Source organism: Gambusia affinis, linkage group LG18 (genome assembly GCF_019740435.1).
Source record: "Gambusia affinis linkage group LG18, SWU_Gaff_1.0, whole genome shotgun sequence".
Lineage (NCBI taxonomy): Eukaryota > Metazoa > Chordata > Actinopteri > Cyprinodontiformes > Poeciliidae > Gambusia > Gambusia affinis.
In genome coordinates this window covers 24,554,630-24,575,737 of record NC_057885.1, presented here as the reverse complement: position 1 = coordinate 24,575,737, position 21,108 = coordinate 24,554,630, and the positions used below count along the sequence as shown (strand labels likewise).

General features: G+C 42.0%; 2 protein-coding genes across 2 annotated transcripts; one reads left to right on the top strand and one right to left on the bottom strand.

Annotated features, from left to right (window-relative positions):
• The first annotated feature begins 1,920 nt into the window (after nt 1-1,920).
• On the top strand, nt 1,921-14,466 carry LOC122820805 (mucin-5AC-like). The gene is made up of 5 exons (XM_044098421.1): nt 1,921-2,091; nt 4,373-4,860; nt 5,957-6,118; nt 8,154-8,358; nt 9,227-14,466. Exons 2-5 carry the CDS (start codon nt 4,716-4,718, stop codon nt 10,950-10,952), a joined length of 2,238 nt encoding a protein of 745 aa, XP_043954356.1. The 5' UTR covers nt 1,921-2,091; nt 4,373-4,715; the 3' UTR covers nt 10,953-14,466.
• A 388-nt stretch (nt 14,467-14,854) lies between these two features.
• Nucleotides 14,855-20,598, bottom strand: LOC122820816 (steroid 17-alpha-hydroxylase/17,20 lyase). Its single transcript, XM_044098437.1, has 9 exons — nt 20,204-20,598; nt 19,589-19,709; nt 18,757-18,895; nt 17,725-17,954; nt 17,328-17,414; nt 17,003-17,218; nt 16,024-16,193; nt 15,851-15,954; nt 14,855-15,765 (listed from the first exon to the last, which is right to left on the bottom strand). Exons 1-9 carry the CDS (start codon nt 20,437-20,439, stop codon nt 15,500-15,502), a joined length of 1,569 nt encoding a protein of 522 aa, XP_043954372.1. The 5' UTR covers nt 20,440-20,598; the 3' UTR covers nt 14,855-15,499.
• Nucleotides 20,599-21,108: the final 510 nt, after the last annotated feature.

Genomic DNA, 21,108 nt, shown 5'->3' with positions numbered 1-21,108 from the left:
TGCATGTTTACAGTCACATATTGTAACCTCATTATTCACTTGAATCACATAATTTATAAAGTTTTAGAGAAAAACATCAAACAGCAGAAAGAACCTGGACTGTAAGGATAATTAACTGTCTAATAATCAGTGAAATAAAATCATAAGTACATATTTTGAACTCTGTTTTTCTCTTTTTAGCCATTATTTACTCCAAATGAAGGTGAGAAACTGAGGAAAACGCACAGATTTATCCAGTTATTAATGTTGCATTTATATAAATACTTTGTAAGAGTATTGTTAATTAAAAACAACAATAAATAATAAGCAATAACCTGTTAAAGAGCAGAAAACAGATTTTAAAAGCGGGAGTTTGGCCTTTTAAGGGTAAATGTCAATTAAATCATCTTATTGCAGCTCCAGCTGCTGACACACGGTCTAAAAAAGGTTTTCAAACACCCTGAATATCTCACATTTTGTTATATTAATATTTTTCAAGTTACAAACATTGTTGTGCATGAAATACTGTAAACAGGAAAGTGATTCTTTAAGTTATTTTATTAGACAGAAATAAACAAATGAATAAATATATAATAATTTTTCAGACTCATTTTGACCTTTTTCTGTTTTCTGCTATGAAAAAAATCAACATGTTGCTTGAAGTTTTCCGATATAAATCAAGAAGTTTCTCCCTGTTGCTAGGAGCTGCAGCCTCCCTCTGATTGGTCCGCAGCCTCTCTGCTCGGACCAATCAGAGGCCAGAGCGCCCGTCATCAGAATCCATAATCCGTCTGGTTTCTGGCTCCGCGGCTGGTTTCTATGTTTGCTGGCTGGATGTTTGGACCGGACCTGCTGGCCGAATCCCGAGCAGAGATTAAATCCGACAGACTGATACTGCGGGATCTGCTGCTGCTGCTGGATGTGCAGCTGTCACAAACACACACAGCGAGAACTTCCTGTTTACCATCGCACATGTCAGCTTTACAAAATAAAAGCTTTCTGATCAAATAATCACACCAAACATAACCGCTGATTAAACCATTAAATATTTGTATGTTTTTTCATATATAATCATTTTACTGAAGACTTCAAATCTGTGGCAAAATATAAATTAAATCCAAATTCAAAAATACTTCATAAATCCCAAAGGGAAAATAAATGGAATTAAAAATGTTTCAGCTTCTGTTTTCAAAACCCCAGATGCAGAGGCCTGCGACTGTTTAAATCAACCAATCAATCAAAATGCTTTTATTGAGAACTTTTCAGACATTGGATTGACCTAGTCAAAGCCTGAACTTTAATGTGATTGAGATACTGTGGTGTGATCTGTGCTAAAAGTGGCACCAACAGTTATTATGCTTACGGGGTGATTACTTTTTCACACAGTGAAAAACGTTTGGTTTTATATAAAGTCATCATTTGAAAACTCTCGTTTGTGTTTATATATTGTTTTTGTTAAAAAATATTTTAGAGGAGGAGGGAGCAGATACTTTTTCACAGTAACGTGCAGCGAAAATGGAAGATACAACACAGAATTAAAGAATTAAAGAAAAGGAGGCGGCACCAACTCAATCTATATAGAAAGTACTTAATGTGCTTGTTTTGGTTGTTTCCTTTTGGTTGTATTTGTTGCATTGCTGCTAAATTATTGTTTTGTTTAGTTGTTTTCATCTGTTGTATTCTTTTATTTTCAATTTGTTTATTTTTTTATCTATTTCTTTTATTATTTTTTATTTGGTTTTGCTTAATTTATATGTTTATTTCTTGTTTGTTTTTATTTTATTTGTGATTTTATTTGTTTGGTTTAATTTTTATTAATTTAAGCTGTTTGTTTTTATCAGTGGGTGAACAGTTTCCAGATCAGCGTGTGAAGAGTTGGGTGCTTTGACTTTGAAGGTCTCCCAGGCCAGGGGGCGGAAGTGCTCCGCAAAGAGCTGCGCGGGCTTCACGTGCCGCTGGCGCTGATGGCGGCGGGGTTCGCGGAGGGTCGCACTGAAGCGGGAGCGCGAGGAGGCGGGGGACAGACGGCGGAACCTAGCGCTGATGCTCCGCCAAGCGAGCCGTGAGCACACCGAGCCGCACTGCAGGGAGGCCCGCTTACTGGATGGAGGGGTACGGCTGTTTTTGTGTGAATGTCCCGGAGGGGTGGTGGCTGTCGGCCGCTGGAGGGGGGCCGTCTGCTGGCTGGGTAACCCTGGACACCAGCGCCGTTATTTTTAAAATGCTCCATAACCGGGCTCTGTAACCAGAGCCCGGTTATTTGGCCTAAGTGCGTGTGTTGCGTTCACTGACCGTGGGCCGTCATGTTTACTGGGCTGCAAAGGGGGTGCGTGCGTGCGTGTGCTCGCATGTGTGTGCGGCACTGCAGCATGCAGACAGAAGTTGGCCCGGTGAGGGACGCCACGCCGCCGCGGCCCCGTCAGTGCGGGGACCACCGGCGGCTTGGGGACATCTTGGTCCGGGCGGCTGCTGCTCCCTTCAGGGGCCAGGCGACTGCTAAAAACCAGAGGAAACGTCCCGATGAGGACCAAGATTCTCGAATACTATTCCTCTGGGGAGCCAGACATTCCTAAACGTGTGTGGCGTTAAGGAAGGAATGCTGGGAACATTTTGTATCTAAGATTACAGTGTGGTGAATAATTACTTACTCTGTGTTGTTCAAATATCTCTGAGATTTCCTCTTGCATTAATGTTATCAACGTTTCATGATATTATTGATCCTCTGAAATACAAACTGCAGGAACCAGGGTTGTTTTTCTGTCTGAGTGAATGTTCCCAGGATTTTGATTTAGTTGTTTCACAGTGTAAACTCCTGGTTTTAGTTTCTAAATAAAACATTTACTAAAATGTAAAATGAAGTACAGTAGACATCCTGTTTTCACAAAGATTTTGAACGATAGCTAAAGTCTACAAATACTTTAGAATCCCCCTAAACACGCTTATTACTGTGTATGATCACAGTTTAAACACTAAATATATTGTAAATATGCATTAATGCGCACAGTGAAAACCGTTGTAGCTCTATAGCATCAGCTAATGTCAAAGTGAAAAGATTTTATATAAATAACAAAAAATAACAACATCAAGCAAAGGACATTTTTTACAAATCAGTTTTTTTATTATAACAATAATAATAAAAACTTTTGAAAATTGAAAGGATGAGAGTCCGTAAAGATCCAGATCAGTGTCTATTGGGGCTGCCTCCCCTAGATAAAAGAAAAGGTAACAAAAACGTCAGTTAACTAATAAACGGCTATTTTTAAGTCTGAACTGTATTTGTAAAACTGCATTTGTGATGATAAAAAAAAATCTTACGGTAACTCAGCAGCACTGGGAAATATTTGGAATTAATCCAATAGAGAGCAAAAGAATTGAGGAAAGGAATTCAAAATTAAGTGGCAAAACTGAACATTTAAGTTGCGCTGGTGCTCCTAATAGACCACCTGCCCAGTGATCTACGCTCTGACCTCCTTAAATGAGAACTTATATTCAACTGGAAATAATGTAATGTAATAATTTATATTTATGTATTTATTTTATCTGGTTATATTTATTATATTTTCCCCTTTTTCCATCCTTTTTTCCCTTTAAGCTAATCTCCTTTCAGTTTGTATCATAACTATGCTTGTTGTGTGTTTTGTTTTTGAAAGTAAATAAAAACTGACATTTTTATGTTTTTATGTTCAATAGACAGGTTGGATATAATGTGAAATATAACCTGACAATATTTTCATACTATACGTATGCATTGTTTACGTCTGGATTTACGACGCCTGGCGTCTCCTGGTGCTGAATTGTGCTGCATGTCTGACGTCAGTTATGTAGAAAAGTTGGATAAAATGCAGTATGACCATTCTGGCTGCAGATGCTTTGAGAACCATCGGATACGTTTCCCATCTAGTTCCAAAAAAAGGACGTCCTCATAAAATTTACTTTTATGAGGATGTGAAAAGATCAAACTGCTGTGAAAAAATCTGATTTGTTTCCCCTCAAAAATAAAAAAAAATTCTGAATGATTGAAGAAAACCGAACAACTTCTTTTGTTTGGTACTTTATGCGTAGATAAACTTTTAAAAATAATAATTTTTAACTTTTCAGAAAATAGAGAATAAGCAGAGACATTCAGATTTATTTTCTGCAGCTTTTTCAGGACGGGGGCAGAGAGTTTTCTGATGTGCCTATAAAACATGATTTCCAAGCTGGTCTCCAGAAACATAGCTAAACACGTATGTGTGTGTGTTTGTGTGTGTGTGTGGTGGACAAAGTGGCTTCATTGTGTCTCTCGAGGTTAAGTCGGTGCAGAGATGAATATCAAACAGGCTGTAGTAGTGGCTGTGTGTCACACTCTGTTGTTGTTTATCAATAAAGCGTTGTTTTCCCTCTCTCTCCGCAGTCCGGGACGTCCTATTGGCCGTCGTCTCGTCTCGCCCCACCAGCCGCTCCTCTCCTCCTGCTGCTGCTGCTGCAGCAGAAGCATCTTGGTGGGGTTTGTCTGAAAAATTACCTCGACATTGCCAGGCTAGCTGCAGCTTCACTGTCATCTCTGTCCTGCAGCTCAAACCCGCCAAGTGTTTAGAAACAGCCAGAGAGTAAAAACAGATTCTGTAAGAAACCAAACTGCTTCGAACATGTAGGTGGGCTGTGACCAGTACCAGGTAGCTAACGGTGAGTTAGCGGCTTGAGGTGGACGGGTAGTGGTGGCTCTGGCGTAACAGAAGGTGATCAGCGGGGGTGCGATGGAGTACCACTCCGGTGGCAGCCTGCCCCTGCTGGGGAGACCGCGGTACTGCCCTGGAGCCAACGCTAACGGAGGATATCTGTGTGAGACGGGACACTGCTGCGGAGAGACCGGCTGCTGCACCTACTACTACGAACTCTGGTGTAAGTTTTCCTGACATAAGAGCTACACATTTGATGTGAAAAATTAGCTTTATGTCAAAATTAGCTAAAATGCTAACATTAGCAGCTGGGCTATCAGTAGCATGTAATGTCCCCCATTTAGCATACAAAAAACTGTGTGTAAACTAAAACGAATGAAAATGATATTAGCTCATATGCGTTTCTCTGAAAGAAATTTTATATTAAAATGAGCTAAAATGCTAACATTAGCATGGGGGCGAGCAGTAGCATGTAATGTTCTCCATTAAGTATACAAAAAGCAGTGTATGAGCATAATGCTAATGTTAGCTTGTATAGGTTTTCTGCTGTAAATGAAACTAATTGATTAAAGTTTAGTTTATATTATCAAAATTCTATAAATTTTGATAATACTGCTAGCCCCCATGCTAATGTTAGCATGGAGGCTAGCAGTAGCACATTTACCGACAGTAAAGTTCTCCCCTTTGTTTTCAGAAAGCATTGTGTGTGTTTGTGTGTGTGTGTGTGTGTGTGTGTGTGTGTGTGTGTGTGTGCTAAAAGCAGTGTAAATGTTAATGTTAGCTTATATGCATTGTTATGCTGAAAAAGCAGCTAACAGCTCAGTTTAGCTTTCATATCCAAATTAGCTGAAATGCTAACATTGTTTTGGGGGTTATCAGTAGCATACAATGTACTCACTTTAGCATACAAAAGCAGTGTATTTGCTAGTAAAAGTTAAAATGCTAATATTAGCCAATATGTGTTTTTCTGCAGGAAACGTAATTACTTAAAGTTTTGTTTTTAAATTGAAGAAATTCTGGACGATTTATTCTTCAATAAGGCATCAAAGCTTTGAAATAAACATTTACTCTTTATTGACATACCTCATGTTACAGTTCTTTGTTTACCTCTTACAGGTTTCTGATAGTTTAATATTTATAGTATTTTGAGATTTTTCTTTAGACCAAGTCAATAAAAATACAACATTATAAATATTAACTTTATTTCAGAACCAAAATGAATCACTTTTTTTCTTCTGGATTGTCGTTTATGAACCTAAGTTTATTTGGCTTCGATGTGCCTGAACTCTGAGCTGTGGTTCTGCTCTGACCGTCCTCAGGGTTCTGGCTGCTTTGGACCGTTCTCATCCTGTTCAGCTGCTGCTGCGCGTACCGGCACCGGCGGGCCAAGCTGCGGGTCCAGCAGCAGCAGAGGCAGAGAGAGATCAGCCTGCTGGCCTACCATGGAGCCAACTCCTTCCCCTCCTCCATGCTGGACCTCAGTGAGTCTGGCTGCTGGTTCTGACCCACTAATACACACAACTTCTCTGCTCTGGACTCCAAAAGAACCCTTATTAAACTTTACAACATGGCGCAAAAGTATTCACACCCCATTTTATCACATCAAAACAACAAGTTTAATAAAGTTTGAATGATTAATCGTGATTAATCGATAAATGAAATATAGTATGAAATTGATTAATCGTTAACTGGAGTATAGAGACTCTAAAACAGGCCAAGAACAACAACCGCCAGAGAAGTAATTAAACCAAAACTGTTCAAAAATAAAAACATTTTGTCTTCAATATAATAAAAAGCTTCTATCTGTATTATTGTTCCACCCAGAAATCCTCTATTGGTAGTTTTGGCTTCTCTTGGTCCGAATTCTGTTAAATTAAATCCTTTTAAGCTTGTTTTGCATCCAGTTGTTAATCAATTAATCAATAATTAGTCACCAGGTCAGCCCTGTGCTGTATTGATGCTTTTCACATGTTTTATATTTCAGCTGCAGATGCATCTTTTGCACTAAAGGAATGTCATTATTGCATTTTAGGAAATAAAATGTTTATTTTTTTATTTAAAAATTATTTTAATTATTTTTATTTATAAAATTGCATAAAATAAGTTTCTGCAGTTGAATGAAAAATCTGCAGAATGGACCATTTTCTATCTGATTAATCAATTAATCATCAGAATTATAGATTAAGAAATTAATTGATTGAATAGAGACTCAAGCTCAGTCAAAACTTTGTTGTGCCACAGATTCTCAATTTAAGTGAAGCCAGAACTTTGACTAGGCCATTCTAGCCTTGGTACAGTTGGGCTCAGTTTGCTAGTTAGCTGGTATATTTTATTTGGAGGATTGAAAGGAGCAAAATTCAAATACATCAAGTTTTATTTGTGATGAATACTAAAACTCAGAAGGCATTTATCTTCTGCTTCCCAGTTATGCACCAGTTTGTGTTGGTTTAACTCCTAAAACTCCAACAAAACGTGAGAAAATGAGAGGATGCTTTTGTAAAGGCTCTGCTAATATTTATTTAGTGAGTTTGATTGTTTTCTTCCCGCTGCATCAGAGACGATCCGTTTTACTGGAAATAGTTTGCAGGGTTTCCAGCGTAGAAAAGCTGTGAGGCTTTTTCATCCGTCAACTCAATGAAGCCGGTTCTGTTCTGTCCTTTTGTTTGCTGCTGGCGCTCAGCTGATGCTTCTCTGATCTGCTTCAGTGACGAGTTGCTGGAAATTTCCAGCTCAGAGGCTTTGATTTTTCAGAAATGAAACTCTTCCTGCCGCAGCTTTATCGATCAGTCAGCCGAACTTTGTTAATAAAGCCGTTCTTGTACAGTCGGGTAACGCAGCTCACTTTACAGAGGCTAAGAACGGCACTGATGTTTAAATTAAAACACTGGACTAGTTCCATTATAGCTTACATTACCAACCAGTTCAATCACTGGTTTGGTAGAAATGTCAACGTTTTAAATAATTCTCTAGTTGATGCAGTGAAGTAATAAAACACCTGTAGACCCAACAGACGTAACAAGAATAAGCAAAATTTTTAAGATAATAAATTACAAAGCTAAGGCTAAAAATTAAAGCCTTCATATGAAGAATGTCCAGAAGTAAGAGTAAAAATCCTCTCAGTTTCTCAAAACCAGAGGGAATAATTACATCACTTATGATCCGTTACAATCAAACGCTGCAAAATTACAAAATATTTCCACGTATTTTTGGTCTCATTTTTACTGCAAATATCTGAAGGAAAAAACTAACTTAAAGTAACTTTTCAACAAGACACAGGAGTTTGGTTTTAGTAAATAATTTCCTAATAAAAAGTTCTGGTTCCATTGGCCGTTTATTTCACTAAAACCAGGACATTCGTACTATAAGAGAAATAATCTGTTGAAGCTCCAGAAGCTTCTGGACTGAAACCGTTGATCTTTACTGCTGTTGTTTAAGTTTCTTTTCCCTGAGTGTTGAACTGATGATCACCAAACTACCGGTTTCCTCATCGGTGGTTCTGATCCGGTTTCTCTGCAGGTTTCCTGGCGTCGCTAAAGCTACCGTCCTATGAGGAGGTGGCAGCCCAGCCCTCCACTCCTCCTCCGCCGTACAGCTCTGTTTTTACGACCCCTCGATACCCGCAGCCGCCGCGCGCCGCCGACCCGCACCTGCTCACGCAGCACGGCCCGCTGCTGCACCGACCGCTGAGCGACGGCCCGTCCTCCTTCAGCTCCGACAACAGGTAGACGCTGCAGGATGCAACTTTTATGAAAAAAGATTTGTACATATTTGTTAAAACGGTCCTCATGTCAGGGTTCCTATTGCCGTCTGAAGAAACGCACCAATCCCGACCAAAAACAGCCAATCAAAGTCAGGAGGAGGAGCTTAGCGCTGTCAATCACTCTCATGTACGGTCTGCTAAATGTGAAAATGGTGTAATTTACCGTTATAGAAAAACCTTTTGTACGCCATCATTGTTGCCAATGCTAACTAGCATTAGCACTCGTCTATTGGGAAGAATCTGTAGCGATACTAAGACCAAGAGGAAGGGTGTGAGCAGCGCATAGCAAGAGCATGATTGATGTCGTTAAGATTGGTATCAATCACAATAAGCAATAAATTAATTAATTGCATGATGGATTAAATCAAATTTTTATAATTCATCTTATTTGTTTCTGTTTGTTTTGTGTATTTATTTTGGATGTTTAAATGTTTTCCAGTTTTAAATGTTTGTTAGAGTCTAAAGTTGATTGATTTTTAGATTATTCTTGCTTTATTTTGACATTATTTTTCTTAAAAATGTTCTGAAAACCATATTATTGTTCACAGCCATAACTTCTGGGACAATTTATTATCCAGAATAAATATAATATATGTAATAAATAAAAATAGTTATCATGAGAGACTAAGCCCCTCCCCCTGGCTCTGATTGGTTGTTTCTGACTAAGTGGTGTATTTTTGGAGTTAGCACTGGGAGCACTGGGAGCACTGGGAGCAGAATCTGTCCTACATGGTGGCAACATAGTGACATTTTTAACATGTGTAAAAATATATTTAAATATAAACTGCTGGGCTGATTGTCAGATGTTTGACCTTTGACCTTTCTGCAGCTCCAGCTGTTCCTGCGACTCCTGCTGCCCCTCTTCTCCATGTAGCTCTTCTCTCTCAGCGCCCATCACCTACGAGACCGACACAAGCCACGCCTCCACGCCAAGCGAGGCCACGCCCCTCAACCTTGACGTCACCATGGAGACCATAGCAGCTGCAGCCAGCTGCCTGGCGGCCGGCGAGGGCCGGTTCGCCTCTGAGAGACTGGCCGCCGCGGTGGCCATCGACATCGAGGGCGCCGAAGACGTCGGCGCTCAGGAAGCCTCCGCCACGGACTCTTCCCTCCCTAGCCAGACTGTTACCGTGGCGGTTGTTACCAGGGCAACGCCGTCTCAACCCTCACCTGGCTCTGAGGTCACCCTCACCGTTGCAGCTTTGTCTCCTGGAAAGCTCGACATGCCTCCTCCATGTTCTCCGATCGTTAGCACCGGTAGCTCCAGTCCACTCCCCAGTCCGAGGCTCGATGCCATCCAGCTCCCCTCCAGTAAAAACACAAGAACTGGAAGTCTGTCAGGGCCTCCCACGCCAACAGCGAACCCCTCTGACTGCAGCGGGCCGGTCGAAGCTCTGGAGACTCTTGATTCTTCGAGAACGTTTGATCCACCCAGTGCCCCTTCGACTCCATCAGCACCGTCTCCAGACGTTCACAGAACTATGGCCTTGAAAGCAGACTCTGCCAGCCTTCTGACTCCTCATCAGGATGTTAGCGTTGTGCCAGCCGATGCACCTGGAACCCCGACCCAAACTATAGCGTCTCCAAACCCGACCAAGGACCAAGAACCACTGCTGTCTGATTGTACTTCAGCCATTATTGGTGCCCCTCTGATTCCAAAACCAACACATTTGAATCTCAGCCCCGGTTCGATTACGCAGACCGTTTCATCTCCATTGACTCAAAACTTAGAAACATCTTCTGGGTCGGGTTTGGCCCAGATTCCCTCAAGTCCTGGGTCAGGGCCTTCCCCGCACTCTAATCTAGTTTTGACTGTGAACGGTTCTGGACCGAGTCCAGAACTGCGTGGTTCGTCTGAGTCAAACCTTCTCGCACCTTTGCCTTCAGATGTTCAGGCTAGTTTTAGCTCTGGATCAGGATCGCCAACCCTGGTTCCGGTTCCTGTGGACGGCTCTTCTTCTTGTCCAGCAATCACGATTGAGTCTGAAACTTGTTTCATGTCTTCTCCGTCACCCCTTGCGGTTCTTTCTCCAGCCTCGCCCCGATCTCCTTTTGTGGCACCAGCATTACTCTTGGACCCCCTCACCGCTCTTCACCCGTCCGACAAAGGCGGTTCCTCCTCCGGCCACGCGTCCTCCCTCTCCCCGTCACCCCGCGCTACTCAGTCTCCACCGAAACAGACCGTCTTCTCGCCGTGCGTTGACGTCTTCGAACCCGGACCCGCGTGCTGGGAGGACGGAGACGAGGAGCAGGCCGCTGGGGACAGAGAGGAGGACGAAGACGATGACATGGGAGTGGACGAGAGCCAGTATCGGCACCGTCGTCTCACCGGTGACTCCGGGATTGAGGTGTGCAGATGTCGAGTAGAGGAGGAGGACGAGGATGAAGAGGAGGAAGAGGAGAAAGACGGAGACACGGATGTGCATGATAGCGTGGATTGTCCCGCAAGAAGTCAGTTGAGCACAGAGGACGAACTTACGCCGTGCAACCCCTCCACCTCCGTCACCACGACGACCCCTGAAGAGAAAGTCATCATCGTCATGGAGAAAGTGTAACAGAGGTTCCTCCCTCTGACCTGGAGTACGCCAGACAGCCATCAGACGTAGGAGATGCTTCTCGAACGTGGTAGTTGTGAATCTAGACGATGAATGCAGCGGTGTCAGGAGAAAGATTTGGTCTGGAAGTCATTTTATGGGCTTTGGTGCCACATTCACCAGATTTAGAGGCGTCTGTTTCATTTCAGGATGATTAAGCTACAACTTAGCTCTCCTTCCTTACCTAAGAGATCTCCATGTCCTGCACACTTTTAACACGTATTAAATCACACTGTAACCCAATCTTTGTTGAATCGCATCAACAGATTTTAATAAATCCTCTTTACAGTCAAATATGGTTAGCATCGACCCAAACTTCTTATATTTGCACACAAGGGGGGAAATAATCTCCATGTGACGCAAATTCGGCATAAAAGCTGCACACGTGTTTGTCTGAGGTTGGAATGACGCTTTCTGTCTTTTGCCCATAAATGAGCATCTTTCAACAGTCGAGCGTTCAGAGGCGGCGATACCTTCCACTGCCGTCTTGGATGATGACGGAGGTTTGGAAATGTGCCGGGAACAAGTTGGCTTGCTCTGAAAAAGGAAGGGAGGCCGGTGTAGGTGGATGATTCACGGCGCCTGATTGACGGAGGGGAGACTGATTCACTGGGTTTGACGGCTGGGTCTGTCAGCAGAGCAGAGTTGGGTTTGCAGTTTGCGAATGGAAAACTTCAAGGTGGACGGCTCAGCAGAGAAAAGCTCTTACATGAATGTAAACAAACAATGGCTGCTTTTAGAGCGAAACAAAGCCCCAAAGAGAGCAGAGGCGGAGCGTGTCATCGTCCCGTCTTTGTCTCTTTCTCGGAGTGTGAGGTCAGATCGAACAATACGCCGCAGACGCTTCGATCTCTGTCACTTTCTGGGTCTCTTCATTCATAAACGCCCCTCCTACGTCCTTAACTTTAGCAGATTTGAACAATAATACAAAACAAATTGCAGAGCAAACAGAGACATTTCAAGGCCTTCTGAAAGGGAAACGTGTTTAAAGAGTTTGGTTTATATTTAGGTCGTCGTTTCGTACGTTGTGAACTTGATAGGTAAGTCAGTGTACATATTTTGTGACACAGAGACGAGTATATTTTATCAATGAAGCAGTTAGTAGTTGTTTTGTACATGCTGCAGTGTTTCAGCTCACCGTAGGATCTGAAATTGGACGTGAGATGAAGAGCAATATTTTTATTCTAAAGGAGTAAATAAACCCAGAGAAACGTGAAAAAGCAGCGTCAGAAACGTTGGGATGAAAACGTTTACTGTTGAGTCTTAGACTGATATCTTTACTGATGAGAAAACCGTTTCATCGTGTTGAAGGCGGTCGGTGTCCTACAGTCCTACAGTCTGAAGCAGGTTTCCGGTCCAACACAGTGTGATGATAAAATGTGTTGATAAAATCCAATCTATTAGGAAGTGATACATCCATCTATCATCTATACAAGGACACCAGAGCCTAGTGTCTGGGGGTCAGGGGTCACCTTAAGGTGCCAGTCCACCACTGGGTCAACTTTACCTTGACTTTACTGGTAACTCCCAATGTTTTTCAGCAAAGGTGGCAGTTGTTATCTTGGTGCCAAAAGGTTTACAAATGAGGCTGATGAAAAGTTTTAGATGCATTTTTGTTCAACTGAGAAAAGACAAAATGCTCCATCCTTCTGTTGGTATCCGTCTCTTAAGGTTAACGGACAAGAGACACCTGAAGATGGTTCCCAGTCCAACACACGGTCAAGACATGTTGATATAATCCAGTCTATCAGGAAGTGACACGATCCAGCCACCTTCTTTACATGGTCATGAGGGACTGGTGTCTGTCTCTACCTTACTGGGCCAGTCCGCCACTGGTTCTGCGTCTATCATCTGAAATGATGCTATAAAGGTAGGTTGTTGCCGTTCACCAGTGCATTCCTGTTTCTGAACTGTCCATTGATGTAGGAGCATATTAAAACGTCCAAATCTTTAGTTGTTGTGAGAGAAAGATCAGTGATCGGTGAAACATCAGACGTTTCCTCCGGCAGTAAAGCTAAAAGGGCCTGTTTGAGGAGAAGTGAAGGTTCTCATCACCTCATGACATCATCCACCCAACCGTAGTGAACGGAGAGAGACTCAGTCTGGTTGATTGATCTCTACACCCTGTGTTCATGCTGCATTGATCCACACCTTCATGCATAACTCAACAGAGCCACCGATACGTGATGCTAATGAGCGATAAGCTAGTATCCATTAAAGGCACAGACAAAGTGCTGCCACAGAAACGGATCACGGTCCGACAGATCCAGATATCTGGACCTGTTGGACCGGGGAGAGACTGAGGAAGATGCTTCTGGTTGACAGTCGGCACGGTGGAGTGAGAACGACGAGTTCTTAGCGGCTTCTAGAGCGACGCCCAGCTGTTGATGTTGTAATTGATGTTGTGGTTGACGGTGTTTTTTGTTTACCTGAACTTATAACGTTATATATTTCATTGGTTTCCGAGTGCCATTTATACTTGACTACTGTTACTACTTAGCATTATTTAGAGCTGTTCTTGCTCTGTGTGACTGTGGCTTTATAGCAGAGTGACTTGGGAGTTGTTTGAACTTTGTCTGTAATTTAGGTTCTCAGAGGCTGAGCAGACCTGAGATCAGCTTGAGGTGTTTGGGGTTCGATTAGAAACGGCTTAGAGCGCCGATATTTAACGGAAAAGGATTGAAACAACCAGAACCATTGGCAAAGAAAGTCAGTCATTGTCTTTTCTGTCTTGGTTTTGGCCATTTTTAAGGGAAACTGAGGGATTAAAGCTGATTCCAGGACTTCCTGCTTTGGGAATCCTTGTCTTTATGTCTCTGTTAAAGTCTAAATTACTTATTTCTACTGATTTATGTCACTGCAATATGTTACTATTTCCACATTGACTGGATTTTCACTGAAAATGTAGATTTTTATTTAAATTCAAGGCTAAATATAGTAATTCCTGACTGGTGCTATGCAATGCCTGTTTTCTGTTCTTCTGCCACAGCAGGTGCTGGGAGATGAGAAATCTAATGTCCATTTTCTAAAGAGTTGTTTGGTAAATGGAAAACATCAGCGCCCAAACTGGATGAGAAACTGAAGAAATAAACATTTAATGTTAATTTTGGTTGGTTTAGAGACTGGTTTGGTTTGACTAGACCAGTTTCTTGACCTTAAAGTCCAAAGCTAGTCAAACTTTATTTTGGATCTGATCTCTTTAGTTGACCAGGATTATAACTCTCTCCAGTTCCTTCTCTCTGTTTACAGGATTTTAACTAGTTTGTCTTTTTCCACCTTCATTTCCTCACTGGCTGAGTTTGTGGGAGAAGATTTAAAAAAGATTAAAATCCTGTAATATCCAAATGACTAGAGCACTAACTAGTATTATTAGAAGTAATAGTTGGTGTGTGTGGATGTTTGTATGTATGTGTGACATAACTAAACCAGCCTGTTCTAAAAGTGTGGAAATATAATAAAACTGTTGAATCTAAAACTTTTCTGTCTGTAAGTTTAATGCTGAAACATTTTGATGAAAAACTAAAATGCCATATTTATACCAAAGCTAATTTTTAATTTACTGCTAAATTTGAAAACGATTCACACATTTAGCTAAAATAAATCATTTAAGATAAATTCTAAAATGTTAATTTACTCGACTGTTTTGTAAACTTTTTGGGTGAAAAAAATTCTAAATATTTTTGGTTGTCGACTTAAAAAGTATTCAAGTAGCAAGAGATTTAAACTGATGCTCTTATTTTGAAGGGTTTACTGTTTACGGTAAAATCACATGCTACAATTTAATTCAATAAATGTTTGATAAATTAGAATATGATTGAAAAGTTTATTTCAGTAACTCCATCATTACGTAAAATACACACTGATGTTTTCAAAACTTTATTAGTTAATTATGATGATTTTCTGCTGTAATATAGCTAATGAAAACATGATATTTAAGATTAAAATATTACATCAGACCAATCAAAATATTCATAAAAATGTGTTTAATCCCTAAGTAAAGCTTATGTTCAAAAAATGGACTTTTAATCTGAATATGACTCAATTTAACATCAAATTTATGATTTTTTGGGGGATGATGGATTTTAAAATTGAAAACTAAAGAACAATTAGTTTTTTAAATTCAAAATTCCCAAATTTTTAAATTTAAATTCGGGAATGTTTTTCAGGGATGTTAGAAACTCTGATGAAAGATGTGATGCTAAAGGACAACAAGGTAGCCGAGTATTAGTAATTTAGTCCTGCTAAGAAATATTTTACAAAGCAAAAAATAAATAAAATATATATATATATATATATATATATATATAATTATTATTTTTTTTAAGCAACCATCTGTTACAAAGTTATTTTTTTAACATGCTTTTTTTTATCAAAGGAAATCGGCTCAGTCTAACTAAACAACAGTGTCAGTAAATCATTGAGAAAAAGTTGTAATATTGTTTTTCATTATTCAGTAAAGGGTAACTAGAAAGTAGTTTTATTGTTGTGGCTGTAGGCTCCGCCCCTTTTCATGTAGCCCCGCCCTCCCAGCCTGGGCGTGGACTGACCACCACCTTATAAGGCAGCGGCTGTAAGACCACGCCCAGACGCCCCTGCAAGTTGGGTGGGGAAACCCCGTCTGGCAGCCTGAAGCTCATTCGCTGGAGCAGCGAGGACAGGAAGAGGAAAAGCTCCAGCCTGGCCAGCGATTCGCCGACGCAGACCCGAGGTCCCGCCCCAAACGGCAGGAAGCAGGTGGGTGTGGCACGCTGACCTTTGTCGTCAAGGAAACGACCTACGTTAGAAGGAGAGAAAAAGGTTTGAATGGAGTTTCTGTTGGGTTTGTTTTGATAGATCTGTTGGGTTTTCCTGAGAGTCACCTGGGTTGAACAGGTCCGGTTTGTCCCAGAACCGGGGGTCGTGGTGAATCGACCACATGTTGACCAAAACCCGAGTCCCGCGGCGCACGGCGTGACCGCCGATGCTGAGAGAGGAAACAGGTTTTAGGGAACTCGTAGAGCTTTTCAACGTTGCGCTGTGTGAACGGACCTACCTGCTGTCGGTCATGGCAGTGTGCGGGATCAGAACCGGACTGACCGGTCGGATCCTCATGCCCTCGTTGATGACGCAGTCCAGGTAGGGCAGCCGGCTGCGGTCCGACACACTCACCGCACGATCACCGCCCACGTTCTCATCCAGCTCCCTCTGCACGCGCTCCTGGACCTGCGATGGAGACCCAAAGTAACGACTGAGACCTGAAGGATGTCCGGGTCGTCACCGGTTTGCGTAATTACACCACAGAACATCTTTGAAAAGCAGAAGTGGAGCCTCCTGCACAACCAACTGGAATGCAGAAAGTGGTTTCTGGATGGTAAAACAACAAAGAAACACTTGTCTTTTCCAGCAGCCATTATGTAGCGCACACAGCTTGGGTTGCTAGGTAACAGGGTAGTGACTTAACAATCGGAAGGTTTTTGAAATGGCACCAAAAATCATTGAAGTTATTGGCTTTAAATGATTGGGTGTTTTTTAAGCACTCTGGTTGGCAGTAGAAGTGAAAAACAAAAATGTCCAAAATGTAAACTTTTCATCATCGGTTCCCTTTAACCACGTATCATTAGGCTACAGAATTCAAGTGTATCACATTTTCTTGAGTTTTTCTGAAATCCTGCAGTTTTGTTTGGTGATTTCTGTCATTTCCTGAAGTATTTTGAGCTGTTGCTTGTGATTGGTTCTTTTTTCATCCATGGAATAAGCTGATTGGATGAAAATGATCTTTCTGTCATTCACCAGGGTTGTGGTTCATTTACTTATACTTTAAGTTGTTTGTTAATGTAATTTGAATATGAGAGACATAAAATTTCACTTTTGTTTTCGGTGTTCAATACACGAGGAGCACCTGAGTTTAAGATTTTAATGCTCAACAATGTAGATTATTGTTTGCTTACTCTGCGCTCACGTCACTTTCACGTTACGCTCTGATTGGTGGAACGAAGACAACGCCACAGAAATGCTGTTTTTTGCCCTCTGACCTCGGGGTGGTGCAGCAGGTAGGCCAGGATCCACAGCAGAGTCGTGGACGTCGTCTCCACACCGGCTCCAAACGCCTCGGCCGCCGTCATCAAGACGTGGTCGTCTGTTATCCCCTCTTCTGTTGACCCATGTGACCTCTGACCCCGCCCACTGCCCGTCTGACCCTTCAGCAAGGCCTCCAGGAGGTCACGGGGGTCACCGTCACCCAGTGCTGCCTGCAACCCACCGGACAGACGATGGAAAAGTGAAGAGCTCAGAGCTGTAATGAGCGCTGCGGCCTGTAGGGGGAGCTGTTGGTCTCCGGTGGTTTTTAAGGGTTTTCACCTTGTGCTCCTCCAGTTTCCGGGTCAGCAGTCGGTCCCTGATGGTGATGCACTCCTTCAGTTTACTGAGAGACCTGTTAGGAAACACCTGGAGGACAGGAAGCGGCTGAGAGTCAAAGGTTTTAGAGATTTAATGGAAGAAAATGACTAATGTTTAAAATTCAGCTGAAGTTTAGATCCAATGCATCAATCAGCTGGGTTTGTTTTTATAGATTTTAATGAGGAGTTGTAATTTACTCTTTTTATTTTTAGAAAATTCTAAGATTAACTTCAAAATTTCTCCCATTTTTACTCCTTCTGTCTTACTTTTTGTTTCTCTAACTTCCCTGACAGGCCGTCACATTATTTTCTCTTCTGTCCATGGATAGTTTTGTTTTGCTCTGACTCCCCAGTCGTACCTTCATCCAGGGGTAGATGTCCACCAGCCCGCCCCTGGCGATCGTCTCCACGATGCCGTTGTTGTAACCGATCACCTCCTGCAGCTCGCGGTCTCCGGGGCCGTAGGAGCTGCTGAACACCAGGGTGCAGACCACGTTTGTGACGGCCCTGGTGATGGCGGCTGACGGGTCGAAGCCCCGCGACCCGTGGGCCAGCAGCTCCACGCAGAGAGCATCCACCGCAGACAAAACTGCACAGACGTTTATGTTACAGTCGCTGCTGGGGTTCAAATATTTATGGATAAAACATGAAAAATATCCTGAAAAGTTACTAACTTTAAAAGATGATTTTTTTTTTGTTTCTAAGTGTTTATAATGTGCTTGATGAAAATCCTCCCAGGTTCTGAAAACGCTGCTTCCTGGAGGTTTTACAACGATGTACCAGGAACATTGTGAAAAAAAGGTGTAAATTTCCACCAAAAAACTCACAAATTTTGAGATTCATCTCAGAATTCTGAGCTACTAAAGTCTAAAATTTGCCAGAAAAAAACTAAAAATATTTTTAAACTGATCTCAGAATTCTCTAAAATAAACTTTGAAATGTTCTGAGTTCATAAAGTCAAAGATTTCAGTCTTTTGGGGTTTCAAAAGTGAAAAATGTTCAACTTTTGACTCTCAGGGATTTCCATGTTTTTTCGAGAAAATTTATGTAAATAATCTCAAAATTTCAAAATTTGAATTGTTGGCGCCCCCTGCTGGTTCATTAGCATTAAAATTAACCTTAAAATCAAAGCTATTTAAATAAAGCTCATTCTTTTGTAAAGCAGGCTCTTCTTTAGGGTGTTTTAATTCAGGTTTTAAATTGTTTTCCTCCTCACATGTATCTGAACTTTGTTTAAATTTTATAATTTGAATAAAAGATAAACAGTGTTTCAGGTTATTTTCCCACTTGACAGACTTTCCAGAGCAGGAATAGTTAAAGTCAGTAGCTGTGACTCCTGCAGTTTGTTTTTCCATCGTTAAGATGAGAAACGCGGTGGATCCGGACGGTACCGATGTCCTGCAGCCGGCTGGTTCCCTCTCCAAACAGGGTGAAGGAGTTGTGGACGAGGCGGCGGTGAAACCTCCACAGAGGAGAGTAGTCTGAGAAGGCGATGTCTTTTCCTCCCCGGGTCAGCAGGTTGGTGGTGACCTGTGCAGAATGTTCAACATTAAACATCTGGGGGGGTTTTAGCTCTTGAAGCCTGTTGGTCTGTGAACAGAACTTTAAGGAGAGCGAAACCGTTTCATTTAGTTTATCTAGTTTAGATTTCTCACTATTATCTGTTAACTTACTTCTAACCAGCGACTTCCGGTTAACCAGTTTTGCTAATCCGCCATTTTTATTTTTTTTATTTTGTAGTCCAAGTTCAGGGATGCTTAAACTACAACTGGATAAATCCAGATATTCTGTTATTGAGTAGATTTTAATTCATTACAACAGAACATCTTCAAAGTGCCTGGTAAAATTAGTTTTTCATGGAAATGTACATTTAGCACTGTTTTAGACAATTACTACTATATTTTTGCATATATAATTGCTCAAAGCCTATTAGAAATATATTTTAGTCAAAATCCTTAAAGTGTCATGTTGAGACACCAGGGGGCGCTGCAGGAAAATGTTAGTAAAGAAAAAGAAGAAATGAAACGAGTGATTCACTCCACAGGGAATAATAATAATAATAATAATAGTCCTGCTTACAATTATTTTCTTCAGAGTTAAAAACCTAAATTTCTTCTGCTTGAAATATGAAAACATTTCCACAGAAACGTTTCTGAGACGTGACGTTGGTGCTGAGCAGTTTCAGGTTCTGCAGGGAAACATTTCAGTGTTTTTGGTTCTGACCATGTCAGGACGTCCAGCGAAGTCCTTGCCCCTCTGCAGCAGCACCTCTCTGGCGTGTTGATGGCTGTTCACCACCAGGGTGTAGTGAGGGCCGAGGTAGAGCGCAAACAGAGCTCCATACCTCAGAAACAAGCACAGGGTCAAAGGTCACCATCCATTAGAGCCAGATTACCGTCCAGGATTATAGTTTTCTTCCTGAAAATCTCCTAATCCACAACCAAATCCATCCAGATGTGAGAATCCTGACGGTGTCCACCTGAACATGAACACATCTTCTCCTTCCTCCGCATTCAAACTTAAACATGGTTCAGATTAACAAACCACTGGTCCTAAAGACTCGTTAAGGAAATCTACCAACCCACAGATAACTAGTAGTCTAGTTGTTTAGTTATCTAAAGTCAATAAAACAGGTGTTAACTAATCGATCACTACACTAATTGGTCCAGTTTTGTTAATAATAAATAACTAAACACAAACTAGTCCTTTGAAATATTAGTTCAGTCCAAACCCAAAGAGCCATTCCTCTGGTTAACCAGCATTCCCAGTCATAACCAGTCCTCTAAAGTCTAGTTAACCAGTTACTGACCAACCCGTCCTCCAGCGTCTCAGACTCACCTGTAGGTCAGCCGGGTGAAGAGCAGGTGAGGAGGAAGGCCTCCGCCCAGCCAGGGCAGGCTGCCCAGGACCGGCAGGCGAGGCAGGCAGGGGACGGGCCCCCGGACCGGGCCAGGGGGGTTCTGACGCTCAGCTTCCCGACCCAACCGACTGGAGAACAGAACCAGCAGAACCAGGATGATGAGGAGGAAGAGGAAGAGGGGAGGGGGAGCGGAGGACAGCAGAGCGGAGAGCATGGCTGCAGCGAGGAAGAGGAGAATGAGGAGGCGACGAAGAGCCCTGACTTTAACCAGGCAGGGAGGAACCTTGGAGAGGTCAGAGGTCACGCCTGCATGTTGTTATGACAGATGTTTGACCGTGACTGAGTGTGTGTGTGTGTGTGTGTTTTCCTTCATCAGGTGGCCTTGGTGTTATCAGGCTGAATGCCACAGGTTGCCATGGAAACCTTAAAGGAGAACAGCCGCCGCTCCGTCCAGGTCTGTCGATTCTGACCAGGTTTTATTTCCTGACTCAGTGAAGGAGACGGTTCAGTTCCTGTCTGAAGAACCTTAGACCCAGTTTGACCCAGTTAATCCTGGACTGGTTCTGTTCTGGTTTATTGGTTTGTTCTGGACGGTTTTGGACCCATTTTAGTCTCCAAGGTTTTTGGTTTAAAGCTGATTTTCCTCAGGAATAAATCCGAGCCGTCATGATTGATTTACTCTGTTCTGTGGTTTAGTTCTTGTTTTATGTGTTACTTTGGTTCTGGTCCATTTAGAACTTGGTTTTCTGTGGTAAAGGTTTGATCGTTCAGGTTTTGGACTTTATTACCTGGATTTGGACTTAATGTAGCAAAACTTTAACTGAAGATAACATTTTTTACCTCATTTTAATTGTTTTAGACACTTTTTATCTTCATGAAGGAT